Source organism: Dipteris shenzhenensis, chromosome 3, assembly GCF_047967505.1.
Source record: "Dipteris shenzhenensis isolate YYH24624 ecotype China chromosome 3, Dip_SZ_1.0, whole genome shotgun sequence".
Classification (NCBI taxonomy): Eukaryota; Viridiplantae; Streptophyta; class Polypodiopsida; order Gleicheniales; family Dipteridaceae; genus Dipteris; species Dipteris shenzhenensis.
The window spans coordinates 37,854,741-37,873,333 of record NC_141598.1 but is presented as its reverse complement, the minus strand read 5'-3'; the positions used below and the strand labels follow the sequence as shown (position 1 = coordinate 37,873,333).

Genomic DNA, 18,593 nt, shown 5'->3' with positions numbered 1-18,593 from the left:
TGAGTGTTTCCCATCGCATAAACAAAGCCTTAGCAATATTTTAGTGCATAGAGTGTTCCATGAGGTCAAAATGATTGAAGTGCAAAGAAGGAACAGATAGGACTATGAGACCATTGATGAAGCACACAATTTGCATAGCATATGGGACACATTTTACCTAAAAATGGCAATTGTAGTTGTACAAGAGTGGGAGCTATGTCATATTTAACCTTATGTAGAGATGGTTCTTGAGAGAAACAAGGTCAAACCACAAATGGGGAGGGTTTAATTTTGGTTGTAGTTAACCATCAATAATTTACCTTGCTTCTACCAAAAACAACTACATTGGTTGCAATTATTCATAAACTTGCTAGCACAAAAAATCAGTGCACTAGCACTAGCTATGCTTAGTCATAAAATAGGTAGCTTGTACAATTGAGTGTATGTTTATTTACAAGTATGTATTGGAGTAGAATAAGACAATTTTTTTGACTAGAACCCACCATACATAGTTAATTATAAGCCTGCTAGCTTGTTCTAACCAGGAACAATCATAAGTGAGCTAGGTTGTTCTAGCTAGAAACCATCGTGATGGTTGAAATTATTCTTACACTACTTGGATTGTACTAAACAGGAACAAATAAGATGGTTTTGGGAGATCCTAAACCAATAGCTTACACTATGAGTTTACATCTTAAAGCAAGGATAATATATTGTCATTCTAGTAGAGAGTATTTTTTCAATAGACCACTATGCTACTTGCAAATTACTCTTAAAGTAGCTACCTTATTCAACCACCTTGCTAGTTATAGTTAATCATAAACTAGCTAGCTTGTACAATTAAGCTTATGTTTTTTGTCGAACCAATAGTAAATCCTAAACCCCCTCGCTTCCACAACCACCGTGCTAGTTGTAAGTTGACGCTAAACCAACCATCTTAGATAGTAAAATGTAATCTCATTTGGAGAGTGAGTATTAAGTACTCATGAGGTTCTCTAAGATCTACAAAAAAAATGATGAGAATTAATTTATCAACAAACCATCATGTTAGATCAGTTAATATTAAAGCAGCTAGCTTGTACAATTCCCTGCAAGTTTCAACAGTCAAGCCTAAATCAATTAGCTTGTAAAATTAAGATATAGAGGAAAACATTACTCTTATTGCAAAACATACAAAACTCTAGCAAATAATTAAAGAATAACATCCATACAAGAACTTTGTTCAATAATCAAAGAACACAATTATACAAGAACTTTGACAAATAATTTAATAGTTTGATGGGTACATCTCAAGACCATTCAAATGTTGGAAATTGGCTAACCCCCTTGGGTGCAGTCCCCGTGTGTGGCTTGTGGTGGTTAATGGAAAATGGGTTGATTAGTGCTGTCAGGCAATGTTGGACATGTGGCATTGAGCCCTCCTAAGAAATGTGGGAAGTTTATGGGGCTTGCATATAATAAGGTGGTAGAACGCCTTTCTCTCATCCCTATCGGGACCTTTTGGGAGGAGAGGCATAGCGTGGCTATGAGACGGTGGGGAGTGGGAGCCCCCAAACCTGACACTCCCTTTGGTTACACGTGGTAGAAACTGTAATTTTTGACATGGTATCAAAGCTAGTATGGTCCGGCAAACTATTTGTGGGTAGATGATGCATGGCAAGTTGTTTCTGGTTATCTATGCTCTGATGTCTTTCTGTCATTGCAGACTGTGGCGACCCATACAGATAGGTGGTAGACTGTATCTACACATGGACATGTTGCGATCCATGTGGTGGAAATTAAGTAAAATGTCATTGTGAAGGTTCATAATTCATGGTGTGATTTTCCAATATGACAATTTTGGCGATGGCTCGCATGCACCAGCAAGTGGATGGCTACATTTGGTGGTGACATGTTTTTGGCACTTTGGGAGGTTGTCCTCCTTGTGCAGTTTTGTGTACCTTGGTGGGTTGGCCTTTGTTTTGGTTGGCTCACCTTTTAAGGTGCTTAGCCCATGGGGGTGTTGGAAATGCGCTAACCCCCTTGGGTGCCCCCTCTTGTGTGGCTTCTGGTTAATGGCAAGTTAGTTGATTGGTCTGCTAGGTGCTATTGGACACATGGCCCTCCTAATCCCATAAGCAATGTGGGAATTCTATGGGACTTGCATATAATAAGGTGGTGGAACCCCTCTCAAGATCTTTTGGGAGAGAGGCATAGCATGGCTATGGGACGACAAGTGGGACCCCCGCACCTAGAGCTCCTTCAGTTACACATGGTATAGCTGACATCAAATGCAAAAAAAATGGTTTTTTTGCGATTTGGCTTTCTTTTAAAAACTGCCTAGAGCTCCCTTCACACCTAGCACTCTAATTCTTTCTTTCTTCTTTGACCTAAATTCATGAGGGCTCTCTGATTCTTTTTCATCCTTTCCATGAATTAGGGAGCTCCCTCACTTCATCATGGAGCTCTTCCCTTCATCAAGTCTCCTTTTTTTGTCTCCTTTTTTTATGGCTAATGAGCATGTAGTCTCTACTTGACATGGACAGTTGCAGCAAGTAGGCACATTTTATCTACCCATGACTTTGGCAGTGGGGAAAAAGACAAAATTGCATATTGGATTTATATGTGTAAACATCCCAAAGCAAAAAACATGCAAAGTGTGGCCACACTAGGTGCATCGGATCTAACACCCATAAATAATGTGCCCATGGTAGATACAACATGTAGGACCCTATTGCATTAGACAAGCATAGTCATCTGATTGGACTCTTGAGAATTTCAATATTATAAAGGTAACCTTTTTCTATTTTTTTATTCCTTCTTGCCTTATTTTCAAGGTGTGGAAGTTTGCCTTTAGTTGCTCGACATGATTCTCCCTGAAGGAAATTGATCTTGAAGCTATTAAATATCTTTAGAGGCTTTTGGGTAGGCCTTTTGCAAGAGTTTCAATGTTTCTCGGGTGTCAGACAACACAGAGTACCTCTTCCATGAATTTCTAAGGGCCTTCGCAAGTTCCTGTAGAGTGGCATTGTAATTCACCAATGAGAATCATGCTTAACCTTCCAATCTTGCCAAATCTTTTTCTCATATCCTTCTCCACTATGTTGCACTCTACATGATCTGCATCCTTCCTAGCTTTGAATTTTTCTTATATCTCTAACATTACTACCCTTGTTTGCACATTGCCTGTGTTAGTTGTTCGATCATGATTGTCTTGAACCAGCGTAGTTGAACAAAAAGTAAACCAAAATATATTTCACAACAAAAATAATTGATGATCAACCCGGTCGTTAGAACATCATGCACTATATCACCCATCTGGTTCAGGTCAAACAAGAGTTATGTGATTGTTTTGAACCAATGTGATTGAACAAATAATAAACAAAAATATATTTCACAACCAAAATAATTGATGACCAACCCGATGGTTGAAATTATTGTGTCCTAGTAGTTAAATTATTTTATTTTACTGACAATTAAATTAGTTTAGTTTAATTTTTGGGTTGATCCGAATCATGCTTGGACCTCGCTTGGACTGTGATCATCTAAAACCAACGTGATGGTTAGCACAACAATATATAATTCAATTAATTAATGTGATTGTCATCTAATTGTTATTTTTTTTTTCTAGTAGCTTGATTAGTTTAATTAGAAGTGTGATTGTCCTAAACCATCCCGATCGTCAGAACACCGAGATGGTATAGGTCAAACACTAGTTATGTATCTAGTCTAAGCTCATCACTCGGTGGTTAAAATTGTTTTGATTTATAATCGTGAAATTATTTAACCTTCTAATAGCTTGATTAGTTTAATTAGGTTGATTACATTGTTCTAAACCAACTCAATGGTTAAAATTGTTTTGTTTTATAGTAGTAAAATTATAGTAGCTTGAATAATTCAATTAGGCTTATTAGACTATTTTTTTGCACATACTTGTGTTTGTTTTCCTCATACTAGTGTTGAAACTATAGTGTTTGTTTCAACAAAAGTTTAGTTCCAGAATCTTGGGTGAGCAGACAGTTATATATGACGTTTATGAACTTTTAATTGAACAAAGGAAGTTTGAGCATTGTAACCCTTGGTACATCAAGAAACTCAAAGATAGGAATGTGTGCTATTATAAAACACACATAGACTTTAACCTAAACCAATAAGCTTTGAATGGCTTGATATTATAGAAATACGATGCAACCAACTCGGTGGTTGAAATTGTTTTGTTTTGTAGTAGTGAAATTATAGTAGCTTGATTAATCTAATTAGGTTTATTAGACTTTTTTTTTTCACATACTTGTGTTTGTTTTCCTCATACTAGTGCTGAAAACAGTGTTTGTTTCAACGAAAGTTTAGTTCTAGAATCTTGAGTGAGCAGACAAAGTTGTATATGAAGTTTATGAACTTTTGATTGGACCAAGGTGCTTTGAGCATTGTAAGCCTTGGTACATCAAGAAACTCAAAGATAGGAATGTGTGTTATTCTAAAACACACATAGACTTTGACCTGAAACAGTAAGCTGTGAATGACTTGATATTATAAAAATGCGATGCAACGGAGAGATCATTTGATAACAACGATAGTACAATAACCAAAGAATAAACACAATAGAACAAAATAAAAATTTTGTATCAGATACAACTGATGGTGCTGTCCACCCGTGCACCCTCCAGTAGAGCTTCGATGGCAATCTAGACAGACTCTAGATGGAGAAGGACTTCAGATAGGGATATTGGCATTTGATGTTAATGCTTGAGAATTGGCCTCCTTATATAACCCTTCATAGTAGACCAATTCCACCACATTGGTGGGTTAGTGGGACACATGCATATTGACTTAGCATATTGTGTGACTAAGTGTGAGGACGGTGGCACATGTTTGCTTGAATGCCACCGGCCAAAGACCATTGACCATCGATCACGATTCGTCATGAAGCTCTTGAAGCTCCTTTGTAGCTTATGGAGTGTCAGTAGTGCCAACAGACTCGAATCTGCCTTCTAACCAACTGTTGCAAGCCGGTCCCGCATAACGTTGACCTTCGTCAGACGATCATGCATGTTATCTCCTTCATTCATGTCGAGATTGTACAACTGATGCTAGAGAGTAATGATTCGAGAGGTATTGTCGATCTCGTACAAATCCTTCAGTATACCCAATGTGCAGACCGTAATTGAACAATGCTGAGAGAGAGAAACAGCAAGATGGACTAAATTATATACAAAATATGTGCAAAGTGTGCCACCCTCTATCAGCAGGGTGCTGAATAGATGTGGACCCTTGTGACATCTAGAAGTGTTCTCCTACCTCCTCATATGGTTCAGCCTGTGTTGCTCTTCTAGAGCTTCTGTGGGCTTTGTGTTGTCTAGGCAGCCCAATGTGAAGAACTTCTATTGGTGTTCTGGACCTACCTGCTGTAGTGATAGTATGAAGGTGAGCCCATCTGCACACCTCCTTTCATTTTGCTCTTGATGTACGACTGCGCCGTTCATTGTTGCTCTGGAACACCTTGCCCTAATTACAGATGTTCTCAGGTCTTAAATCCTCTGATTTCTCTGCTTCAGCAGTCTCTTCTGCACAAGCCTTTTGCTTGGCAGAATCACCTCTCTACTGAGTCTTACAGGGGAGCTCTCAAGGACCTCAAGCCTCAAATACCCAAGCTTGGTATGTGTGCGCCTTCAGTTAGAGGACTGCCCAAGAGAGTGGGGTTCACAGGTCTAACAGCAGGATGGCAACCTGCACACTCTGATGAATTGCTGCAAACTGAAATGCCAACAATGCTCATGAGAAGATAGTGAGAGCACATACTTAAAGATAGTAGTAACTAGCTGCAAAAACAATGAATGCACAATACATAGCACAAGCTGAGGAAGTGAGGGTGAACCTACCCTTTGACTTTCATAAGGGTCAAGCCACCCATGTGGCACTGCCTGTACCCAATCAGAATGCACTAACACATGCACATAGATGCAATACTAACATCTTACTGGCTGCCCTAGGGACCCTTACAAATCTCTAACCACCTAGCAATGACATGAATAGGTGGCCTAACCTAGGAGCTAACTACCACTCTGTTGGAACCATTATAATCCTAACCACCAAATGACCCCAAGGGTGGGTCAACTAAATCCATAGTTCATCGCTCATTTTTGCAACCTATGGCCCAATTGGGGGGCAAAGGCACAAACAATGGGCAGGATGTAAATACATTCAGCAGGTCATCACAGCACTTGCAGGGTGAACTAGAAGATGGAAATTGGCTCAGCAGGGTGCAGCTAAGGGACCACCAGCACGCAGAGAGTTTACAGCAGGCCCTAGCCACCAGTGTAGAGCTTAACATTGGAGCATAACACCCACAGCAGAAAAGTAGCTGACGAGGCGTTTCGGTGCTCCTCCCTAAGCCACTGAAGACCTGGAAGCACAAGGCAGGAGGAGAGAGCGGCCTCAGATCTAGCACCAGTGGAGTAGCATCCTGCTCTCCACATGGTGTAGGTTGTGAGTCATGTTTTGTATTCATCTTTGGTCCTATCTGTGGACATATCTATAAAGTTTTTAGCTGTCTTGGGCGTTGAATATTTCATATTCATACATGCTTGTGCACGTACACAGAGTAGAACCCATATCGATGGATCATGTAGAACTTCTAAAGGCAGGCAATCTGAATATGAGCTACAGACATTCTAAAACGATGGCCATTACATCTCCACAATGGTATAATTTAATTTACAGAATGGATGACGACAAAGTATAATCATCCTGCTGAAACTATGATTACCTCCTCAAATCTGCAATACCTGATATTTGCAAACTTCAAAATGCAGATCTGTGACCCATCACTTCACAGAAGTACAAGCATCAGATTCACATCCTGAATCAAAAGAAAACTAGTTTTTAATAGTGCTTTATGGAAGGTACAAACTACAAGGAGCTGAAGACACATTAAGCTTGCAAAGTGGACTCACTTTTGCAGTCACGAGGATGTTTACAACAGATTGGCAGCAAACATTATCAAACAAAATAGGGTCTCATATCTCATCATAAAAGGCCTGCATATGCACCTTAACAGAGTCTCACCCAGAAGATACAACTGAAAAATTTAATAGAATCATAAAAGATAAACCCCTCGATGCAATGCACAGCTCCTGATTAAAACTTCCAACCCATTTTCAGGAGGCTGGACCAGCAGATAAGAGGAGAGTCGCATCAATGCCTTCATCTTCCTTGACAATCAAACCAATCAAAACTGCTCATCTGGTATTAAAAACAGCCTTGTCATGCTCTCATCTCAGCAATTGTTGATTTTCTTTTAAATTGATAAAGATTAACTAAGTTGGAATACCACAGCTCTGCTAGTCACTCATCATGAGCCTCCATGGTGACATTCGGAAACATTCCACATGGCAAAAAAGGGTTGGTGTAAAATTGTCAATGCACATAGCTCCCACGACATGAAAATGATACTCTGCCCACTCAATTCAAATTAACAAAAAAAGGAAGGAGTGTGAGGAGGAGCTGAATTCATCCAAGCTTCAATCCAGAGAACGAATTGAAAGAAATGTATACAATGGCATCAGATTTATTTTCACCACCAACCCATGTGGCACAAAGTAGCATGGATGAAATCATTGTAACATGGCATTTCTCTATCTTTGTTTCTACATACAATAGTTTGGCAAAATTTTGTGTGGGAGTATGTGGTTTGTGTTTGTGGAAGTGAGAAAAAGGGAAGGATGGCAGGCCATCACAGGGAGAGTGAGTGGGAGTGAACAAGTAAGCAAGCAAGCGAGTTTAAGTGTGAGCGCACGTCACACTCTTACAACCACCTCTTCCTAGCCGCACCTGTTTTGATGAAATTTAAGGTTAAACGGTCCAAACAGCTGACATAAATCCTTCTGAAAATGCGTACTTCTAAAAGATGCACCAGAACATAAAGACCACAACTCATCGTTTTAAGAAAGATCGAATATTCTGCAACCACTTAATATAGTCGGCCTGGTATTGAGAAGTTAAATAGTCAATTATATGATCTGCAAGACTCGATTTAATGCCTCGAGCCTTGATCACGTTCTGGAAAGCCTGCTTTATGTTTGCGTTCAGGTCTCTGAAAAGAAATGGCACGGACAAACATCAAAGCTGGTAAAAGGATAAACCATGTCATTAAAAACAGAACGGGTAGAAGCATTTTCCTTCATCAACGGTACTCTGAGGAAGAGTCTCATTCCAAGGAAGATTTCAAACCACTTACGTGAAACAAGGACCTGAGTAGGTATTGTTATCGAACGACGATTTGCCAAGGTAAGCAATATCGTCAATGACGATAGATTCGCTCCTGTCATAAGAACAAATAAACGATAGTCGCGGTCCGTCTTCGGAAGAACCTTTCGAAATCCGAACTTTGAGAGTCAAACGCTGATCAAACTTTGGTTCATCTTCCTCGTCTTCAGAATGGTCATCCTCGTCTTGTGGTTCTTCTATGTCTAATATACACTCCACAACGACTTCTTCATTGCCAAACTTCCTGCACAGAGTCAAGTCGCTCGCATCTACATTCGGCACAACCTCAAAAGGCTTAAATGAGCCTTTGAACGGATTCTGGCAGTTCACCAAACAACACTAACGCCATCAGCAAGGACAAGCCGAAAGTGCAGGTCATCCAGAAGCCCTAAAAGCTCTTAGTCTCTTACCTGGTACTTCTTGACGAGGTAGGAAGTGTCTTTGAGCTCTGTTTTCAAGGAATCGAGAAGGAAAGAGTCAGCATCGAGATGATCAGTGGAGGGAGAAGTAGGGCTCGATGTAGATGGAGGCCTGGAAAATTTCTTGCGAGGGGGAGGTTGGAGATTGTCGTGATCAGCTGAGGAAGAGAAATGAGAAAATGGAAGCAAGTTTAAGAATTTGATTTGGAAGCGAATGGGGAGGCGGAAGAGGCCGTTACACCACCTCACAGCCATTTCCCTCACAAAAGTTTTCATGCAACATCTCCACTCGACGCCCTCTGCCTTGCCAGGTGTACCTGGCCCGCCGGCCCCGGGTCGGGGGGCCAGGCGTCACCTGGTGCCTTCTCTGTAGTAGAAACTCATGGTGTTGCATATTGCTAGGGGCAGCAAAAGAGCTTCGACGAACAGTGTGTGATGATTTGGGAGGGCATAAGAAGACATTTCAGCATGAGCTTCTACAAAGAAGGCACCACGTACCTAGCCAGGTGTCGATTGAGGACATGGCACCATCGGCCCAAGGTGTGATAATGCAAGTAGAGAGAGAGGAGTGCACAAGAGATAGACTAAGTGTACACCAGGGATGTTTTTATCGAAGGTATAGAAATATAGTATTATAATATACTGGCGAAATTTTTCATAAATTATTTTTAAAAGTTTCAAAGAATTGGCGAATTATATCTTTTGTTATAATTTTTGTTTCAAAACTTGGCTAAATATTCTAGGGCATTTAAAAAACTTTCAATTTTCACAAATATACTAAAACCTAGTTATATTGAAAACTCTGTCTTTTCCGTTTTACATAATTTCAAAATACATGAAATAGCTATCATTTAGGATACTGTAGAGTATGCAAAACATAAAATTGTTTAAGGATAATGAAAATCCTTCAAATCCAATGGGGGAAGAAATTTCTCAAAGTCTAATTTAAATAGTCCAAAAATGCTAATTATAGCCTTTTCTTTTACAGCTTGACTTCCAGAGTGCTAATGCTCTATCATACGGAAAGCTACTAACATCATAAGAACAAGAGTATAATCTCAAGCTAAGATCTAAGTTATCATCTAGCTTATTACGAAGCTTATTCTTCAAGTAACCGAGAGTACTAAAACACCTTTCATCCTCAACTGAGCCAAGAATAAAGGTTTGACATAAATTTGCAAGCTTGAAGTACTCAGAAATGTTATCTTGTAGGAATGTACTGCGAGAGAGCTCGTTCCAAAGCCGAACCATCGAACCTTGCATTTGAACGTTTTCCATTAAATTACTTTGCTGGTGCATGACTTCTCCAAAAAGGAAAGACTGTGAATAAAGCTTTCCAAAATCCAACAAACCATTGTACTTTATATTGTCCATGTCAATGTCCCGTCCAAAGTGTTTTTTGAGAGCATCCAAATGATTCTTTAGACCTACTTTGATACTTTCATAAGATCCATTGATCCAAAATTGTGGAAATATGATGGTAAATGCTTCCATTAGGTCATTTCGTGGAAACCTACTTTTGATCTCATCTACCGCTGCACTTGCAACTTCACTAAGGGGATTTTTCACTATTTGTACTTTCTTTAAAAAAGCCTCTTTTTTAATGTATTGTAGTCTTTTGTGTCGTTTGTTTTCTCTCGTCATCCTGAAAACCTGATTGTTTGCACGAAGGCAAACATATCCTTCCTGGTCACATGTTAAAAGTGAGGAATCCCCATCTAGGTCTATTAAACTTTTCCAATCTTTAAACAATTTCTCGTCTTGAAAACTGGAGCTTGACTCCTTATCATATGCTGTTGTTATACATAAATTAGTGAGTTTTATTGCCTTGACATATTCATTGATATAAATATCCTTCGATTGCGACATTTTACTCAACATATTCATTTTGTCTAAAAGTGGAATAATTCCACACAATCCCAATGTCGAATCTATGTTGGTCTTCTTCTGCCTCCATGTGCATTAAATAGACCAAAGTCTTGTATTCATCCCATAATCTTTTCACTGGCTGAACCAAAGATATCCATCTAGTATCCACATTCTTCAAAATCTTCCTCCCTTTTGTACCCACTGCTTCTTCAATAACTCTAAATTGATTGTATCTTTTTGGGCTCTTGCAAAAGTAAGAGTAGCTTTTTTTAACCAACGTCTCGATTCGTTGTACTAATGGAAATGTGGACACAACTTTGTAAGCTAGATTTGTGCGATGAGCCATACAATGTATCCCAACACAGTAAGAAGCATATTTTGTTTCTATTTGTACAGAGACACCATTCCGACAACCTTGCAAGACTGAAGCACCATCACATGCAAAACAAACAAGTTTCTTGACCATCTCAGACTCTGTCACGCCTCCATACTCTTTTAAAGCTTGGATCAAAACTTGCACTAAGTTATTAGCATTGGATTCTAAATTAATTTTGTGTACATGTAAAAAATATGGTTTTCTCTTATTGTTTTCTACCACGTACAAATGCATTCCCAACCATGATGTAGTATCCACAGCTGTGTACTCATCCAATGACACAAAAAAAAAGTCTGCAAGTTTTAAAGTCTCATTTAAATCATCAATTATGACTTGGTTCATGTGGTTAGCCATATCTGTTGTGCTACTCCTTGACCAATGCATGCTTGCCAAATTAGGAACATCCAAAAATTAAAGATATGATTGGTAACCCGAGAAGTCTATCAGTGAGTGGCCTTGCTTCAATATTTGCATGATAGTTGAGAATTGCACTAGTCAATCTCATTTTTTAAGTGGCGGTTATTTTCCTTGTCCCATTCTTTGATCACTTTCTTTTCATTACTTGTACCTTCTACAGTCTTGTAAACCTTCCCACAATGCTTCTCAATCGTATCAATCTTCAATTGTAACCGTGCCTCCTTTTTCCTTGCCCATGTGCATATTTTACAAATGGCCCACTTGATGCATCCTCAGTCCACTTGTTCTACGTCTAACCAAGGATATTTGGCTACCCAATCTTCTTGAAAATTCCTACAAATATCCCAAGCTCTCTTTCTCTTCTGCTTACTTGAAGAGTTGCAATTTTGTGATGCATTCTCAATGGCTTCTTCAGTTGGTGTTGACATTGATGATACTGTTTCTGACATTTTTCCACTTTCCAATCCAGTTAAATCCACTACCTCATTATTTGTCAATGATGTGCCAGCTCATGAATTTTCAATTCCAATTGCATTCCCTTGATTACAGTTTTGTGATCCTGTCTTCCTTGCTTCCAAGACTTGAAAACTCAAATCCCTGTTAAAACTATCATCGTTAAGCAGTGATCTAGAACATTGATTTCTAGCATGATGCATTGTGCCCAAAGCATGTTCAGGAGTCCCATAAATTGCTTCATGATTCATGGATGATGAACTTGAGAGTAAATTCTCTGGTGTACTTGATGTTGTAAACATGTTTATATTAGTGCCCAATGATGTAGAAGGTAATAAGAAAGATGTCATTTTTGTATTTTTCTCCAGAGCTTGAACTTTCTTCTTTCTTCCCATGATAAGTACCTGTTTAAAAAATTATGTCTTTATTAGTTGAGCATAAAATAGAACATAATTTCTTTTCTCTAAACACATGCTGAAAAAATAGCATAATAATTCTTATCCTTATAAAATTATGTGCACTTCAAGTGCGTTGCAAATCAAGTATAACACATCTTCCAAGAGAAGAAATACTTTAATTTATTTTCATACAAATCTACTATATGAATACAAAATGAATACAAGTCCACCACATGAATACAACAACAAGATATTGCTAGCTTCAAAGCAGCATTCATCTCATTAAGGGGCTGCATTGCTAGACTTGCATTACATCCAAAGCAACATTCAAAGGTAGACTAAGTATATTTTCTATGTTGCTAGCTTCAAAGCAACATTCATCTCATCAAGGGGCCGCATTGCTAGACTTGCATTACATCCAAATGTTGATAGGATACTATAGGTATCCATAAGTGCTATTCTCTCTATAGAATTCTCAGTCATCATCTTTTCAAAGGCATGTTTTTTAATACACTTTAATAGTGCACTATCAGGCATGTGGCGAGACTATTCAAAATACCTAACTGCGTCTTCCCAAAACTGTATAATCTATGTAATTATCCATCCTAATGCATATATGTCTGACTGAGGGCTATACACACCTCTCCTAGAAAAACATTGAAGCTCAGGTGCAAACCAATTCTTTCATGCATGCTCTTGCTCTTTCTTATGCTTCCTTTGTGTAAATTGTTGGTCAGTCTCTAGAGATGTCTTATTCATATCCTTAAAAGCTTTTCTAGTCTCTGAAGAAACTAGTGCCATCCCCCAATCAATTATGCCAACTCTACATGCACCATTTGCTGTGAAATCTAACAGAATGTTACCAGGATGTAAGTCTGTATGAATCCATTGACCCTTATGTAACCTTGCTAATCCAGCAATGAGTGCATGTATAATGTGGTGCACATTTGAACTAAAGTAGTTAGTTTGCTCTATTTGCTCCCTTGTGCATACATCTTCCAATGTTCCTTGTGCCCTTGCCTTCGTTTCTTTGCCTCTTTTTAGGACTATGTCAACATAGCGCCTAAACCTACCTTGCTCTTATGGTAAAGTTCTCATGAAGTGCATCAAGCTACCACCATTAAAATATGGTGTGATAGTCCACAAGGGCTCTGCTGGAGTTGTTGCAATAACACGAACAAGCACAGGATGCCGAATTTGCATTTGTCCCTCCTTCCTTGCCTCTCGTGTACGATCCCCTATGTCACCCTTTTATTGCTTTCCAGCATAGCATATATGCTGTAATAATCCTGGAGCACCTGTGAGTTGTACTTTGTAGACAAATCCATATGTGCCAGAACCTATCTTTTCACCAACTTGGATCTCATTTTCAGTTATGTACATCATGAAGGGCACATTGCTTATATGACTTGTCCTGATCTGTAGCTTTTGAGAATCACTACCTTGTACTTCTCACATTTTTCCATTCAAAATCCTTGCACTTTCTTCTCCTTTTGCTACTTCCTCCGCCCTTTCGAAAGCAATTGCTGACTTTTTCTCCCAACTTATACCTAGTATGGTTTTCACATCCGACCTTATAACCTTTGTCTTATTTTTAGCCCAGAAGGAATTCCATAAATGCATCTTTTCCTCATTAATATCATTTGCAAATGTTGGGTTCCTTGCACATGATTCATTAAACCGAGCCAAGACATTCCCAATGTCGCTCTCTACCCATAGCATAACATCAGTGTCCCATTTTGTGATCCCTACAAGGTGTTTCCTGTTAGGATCCAGTTCTACTTGACGCCTTGTATTCAAAACAACTTTGCTCTTTAGAGTATGCAATCTAGAAGTGCTTTCTATGGTCATCTCCATCTCCTTTGTACTCATGTTATTTATCTCTGCAAGAAGCTCATCTCGAAGGACCTGATTGACATACTTCTGTTGTCCTTTAGATAACTCAAAATCAATAGCGTTACGCTTAGATCCTTCCATCCCTAAACCATATGTAGGATCAAAACAAAAGAGCATTCAAAAATAGTTCTAAATCTAAGAAATGGAACAACTTTATCATAGCCCAACATACATGAAATTGGTATCAACTTATTAAAAAAAGAAGGATCACATCACATCATGCATACCAAACAATAATGCATATGCATATTCACAACAGAAACTTTAAAAAATTAAATAAGCATATATTTCTTCAAGTTGTCAGCTAGAACTAAGGAGCTTGGTCCTAGGTCATGGTGCCTCTTAGCCCCCTACCTTGTGAGCGCAAGAACCAGACACCACTTCCTGAACCAAGCCCTTCTTTCATGTCTGAAATCATAATACTACACTACATAAAGCATGCCAAACCAATTTCAACTTACTCTATACAATGCACCAATAAATACATCAAAAAAGAAAGAGCACATCACAGACAATGATGCATATGCATATTCACAACAGAAACTTTTAAAAAATAAATAAGCATACATTTCTTTAGCTTGTCAACTAGATCTAAGAAACTTGGTCCTAGGTCGTGGTGCCTCTTAGCCCCCTGCCTTGTGAGCGCAGGAACCAGACACCACTTCCCGAACCAAGCCCTTCTTTCATGTTTAAAATCATAATACTACACTACATAAAGCGTGCCAAACCAATTTCAACTTACTCTATACAATGCACCAATAAATACATTAAAAAAGAAAGAGCACATCACAGACAATGATGCATATGCATATTCACAACAGAAACTTTTAAAAAATAAATAAGCATACATTTCTTCAGCTTGTCAACTAGATCTAAGAAACTTGGTCCTAGGTCATGGTGCCTCTTAGCCCCCTGCCTTGTGAGCGCAGAAACCAGACACCACTTCCTAAACCAAGCCCTTCTTTCATGTATGAAATCATATTACTACACTACATAAAGCATGCCAAACCAATTTCAACTTACTCTATACAATGCACCAATAAATACATTAAAAAAGAAAGAGCACATCACAGACAATGATGCATATGCATATTCACAACAGAAACTTTTAAAAAATAAATAAGCATACATTTCTTCAGCTTGTTAACTAGATCTAAGAGACTTGGTCCTAGGTCGTGGTGCCTCTTATCCCCCTGCCTTGTGAGCGCAGGAACCAGACACCACTTCCCAAGCCCTTCTTTTACAAAATACATTAAAGTAGACCACGATATATAAGATAGTTCCACACTCTACTAAGAATCATAGAAGGCACGAACCAAGGACTACATAGACATAAAGAAGCAGCTTTTTCTTACCTATTATATATATCCTTTTTTTTAAATCCAAGTCAAGCAAATCAACTGCTAGAACATGCAAATGTTGAAACTGTTGGCAAAAAGTCTCCCTTGCATATTTCTCATCAAGCATAATGCATATAAAAACATAGAAGCCACATGGCATGTGTGTTTCCAGCCATAGAGCCAACCATAACTATGGGCCTCCTATAGTCATCCCATGATGCTAACAAGGGGGGTGGCCCATGTGGTTGCTGTAAACTAATCCTAAAAAGGACATGGACTTGCTATCCATGTGGCAGCAGATCTGCTGCCTACATGTCAGCCTTAATTCTTTCCCTACTGTAGTCAATCCTCTATAGCTACTGGCTATGGTGTATGAAAGACCAAATAGAGATTGCACATACCAGTTTTAGTAGCACCCAAGCTTTAAGGCATCTCCTTCTGGTACCATGGATGTTGGTGACAGACAAATTCTGCTACTTGTGCTGATGGTTGTGGAATTAGTTCACGTTGCTTCCCTATTCCTTGGCTAGATTAGGAGTGCAATAGATGGGACGTTGCCCACTATATGACAAGCCTCCAGTCTTGTCTCTATCTTACGCCTAAAAAACGATGGCCTGAATCAGACTAGTAGTAGATTCATTAGGTGAGTGCAAAAAGAAAATTTTTCTTCAAACCTGATAGAGTCAAAATGGATGTAAGATCTTTTGTTTGCAATGCCTTTGGAGCTTCCCTTAGAACTACAACATTCATTGCATGATACAAAGTCTCAACCTATTCACTTTAAGTAATGGATAAAGTGTATATGCAACTTGAAAGCTCAAACAACGCAGTTCACACTTCTACTAGTGCGGTGAAAGGGTTTATGTCACAGAGAAAAGAGGACAATGATGGTTCAAAGACAAAACAATCCAATTTATTTGAAACTTATTGCGAACTCCAACAGACAATCGAAATTCTTTAGTTGAGAGAGCGGGTGGGCACATATGAGGCTGCTGAGGCCGCATCTATATAAGTTCTTGATATGTGCCCAATGAGGTCGCATCTTTATCGATTCTTTTACCATAATCATTTGCTAGTTCTACCTGGAGGCTAGCAAAATCATGGCAGGTAGAAAATTTTCTATCACTGCCATTTGCTTGTTGATTGTCGCCAAAGTAAGAGCTTTTACCAAGGAGGAGCGGTTGAGGCTGCTACTGCGGCTTAATCCTTCCGACTTTCACTTTCACATGGGAGGATGCAGGTCTAATGGTTGACCACTATGCTCAAGGGAGGGATGCAAACGAAAAAGAAGTGCTTGATGGAAAAGTTGCGCTCAAGAACCAGTCAAGCTTGCATAATCGGCTGATTATTCCATTCTCGGTGGTGACTAAGAAATTGAGAATGCATTACGATTAACGAGATGAAAGAGCCCACAGGGTAGAGTGCACGTGAAAGTGAGTGGGGAACGGTGAGGGCCATGTTCGTTCTCCATACCATTGTATAAACCGTGAACCATTTGGTACCGAGTCGCGGGACTCGAGGTGAGAGCCGACCCACGTAAAGGCCGCTAACCAGGAAGGAAACATGGGCTGATTAGGACGTTGCGCTCTTGGGGTCTTGTCGACCCCTATGACTCTGTGGACCGAAGACTGTGAAGCCTAAGGGCTTGCCCAGTGGGGCGTGGTGCAGTGGGATACTCGACGGGCAAACACGAGCACACGAAGGACCTTTGTGTGGTAGAAGAAAGCTACCAGCTGGTCAAAGGTTTGGAAAAGAACCAGCCTCAAATGGTGACTAAATGTCGAGGCAATGTGTTCAAACCGTCGTCTCTTTATTTTGGTAAGTATTGTGGAGTATTTCTCTTGTTCAAAAGGAGGGGCTTTATGGGCCTAGCTTTCTTCTGCCACAGGAAGGTTGTACTTAGACTGCTATCTTACTGTGTTGGACAGCATTCATGGAATGAAAGCATGGTTGGACAAAAAGCGGAAAGATTATAAGCCCAGCTTGAAATGTTTCTTGGAGGAACAATCCGATTTGCAGTAAGCAGAGATGCAACAGTAGGATTATTGGAGCCAAATGATCAATTTATTACGGTAGACATCGACAGAATGACGACCAAGCAAACAGATCTCATGTCCAATTGACAATACAGAGCGTCTACTCAAACATACCTAAAGCCTGGTTTTTCTTAGATGCCTGAGGCCGCAGCAAGTAGAATCCCAAACAAATTTTTGTAGGATCTGAGCCCTGGAAATAATTAACAACAATGCAGTAGTTTAGAGGGAGACTAGCGACAGTAGATCATTGAAATCCGACTTTCTGTTCAACATAAAGAGAAGGAGTTCGCCACTCTCTAAGCCTAATCCACAGCTTACGAACAGCACCTAATCTGTAAACTAATTGTACTAGTCAGCCAGCCTACTACACATAGCTAGCACCCTTCCAGGCTTCCCTGGCGCAGTAGCTGCAATCTATTGGAACAAGCACTAGCAGCACATGTGCACTATCCCAACAACCAGTTCTTGGTGCAGACCTTACATAATGGCCTATTCAGCTCTCAGCCACGACCTCGGTGAGTGTTTACAACAAGTTTTCCTCTCTTTTGTTTGTAATTCTAATAGCCCACCCTGGATCGCATCAATCCAAGGAGGTTTATCCTTCAACAGACAATCAAGCTACAACTTGTTTCAGTAAACCAAGCGCCTACATGCACCCCTACTAATCAAAAGGGGTGCATTCAGCTTCGCAATATTGGTTTATCACAGGCTTGAAAAGAAAAAGTAAGGGGAGATGCACCACATACCACCAAGAATTGTGTGAGTCTTGGCAGTAACTGCCAGCAAGTGGAACCCGCGGCTCCTGCAAGCCTTGCACCTAGCTCCCCCATCATGTCCTCTCGCTGCTGCTACTCCTAGAGATACTGTACATAGGCCTTCGTCCTGCCAAAATCGAATCAAAATGTGATGCATAAGGGTCGCCCTCTTGGAAGATTGCTGCAACGAAGCTCATCAAATTTACTGCAATTTCGAAGGCTTACTGATTTTCTTCCTACTCTCGAGATTCTGAGTCTTTAAAGGAGTGCTTGAAGACTTGGGTGGTGGCCATGACGACTTGGGCAGGCGAGAAGGATGCTAACCTCTTAGATGAGGTCTCAAAGTGAGAGTGAGAGTAAGAGGAGAGAGGGGTGGCATGAAGCTTGTCTATTTTGTGCTATGGCAAGGGGAAG

The 18,593-nt window shown here is 39.8% G+C and overlaps 1 protein-coding gene and 1 long non-coding RNA gene across 2 annotated transcripts; both read right to left on the bottom strand.

Annotated features, from left to right (window-relative positions):
* Positions 1-4,638: 4,638 nt before the first annotated feature.
* LOC147903748 (uncharacterized) lies at positions 4,639-9,227 on the bottom strand. The gene is made up of 3 exons (XR_015540779.1): positions 9,138-9,227; positions 6,741-6,814; positions 4,639-5,709 (listed from the first exon to the last, which is right to left on the bottom strand). It is a non-coding gene; the product is annotated as an uncharacterized LOC147903748 (long non-coding RNA).
* On the bottom strand, positions 7,728-8,915 carry LOC147903749 (uncharacterized protein At2g39795, mitochondrial-like). The gene is made up of 3 exons (XM_087372670.1): positions 8,631-8,915; positions 8,192-8,538; positions 7,728-8,047 (listed from the first exon to the last, which is right to left on the bottom strand). Exons 1-3 carry the CDS (start codon positions 8,913-8,915, stop codon positions 7,888-7,890), a joined length of 792 nt encoding a protein of 263 aa, XP_087228796.1. The 3' UTR covers positions 7,728-7,887.
* Positions 9,228-18,593: the final 9,366 nt, after the last annotated feature.

What these genes read in the sequence shown, in the direction of transcription:
- LOC147903749 (XM_087372670.1), bottom strand. Translation starts at nt 8,915, where the DNA reads ATGAAAACTTTTGTGAGGGAAATGGCTGTGAGGTGGTGTAACGGCCTC. An exon ending in ACCTCGTCAAGAAGTACCAG is followed by an intron (nt 8,539 to 8,630) that starts GTAAGAGACTAA and finishes GTGAACTGCCAG; the next exon opens with AATCCGTTCAAAGGCTCATT. An exon ending in TACTCAGGTCCTTGTTTCAC is followed by an intron (nt 8,048 to 8,191) that starts GTAAGTGGTTTG and finishes ATTTCTTTTCAG; the next exon opens with AGACCTGAACGCAAACATAA.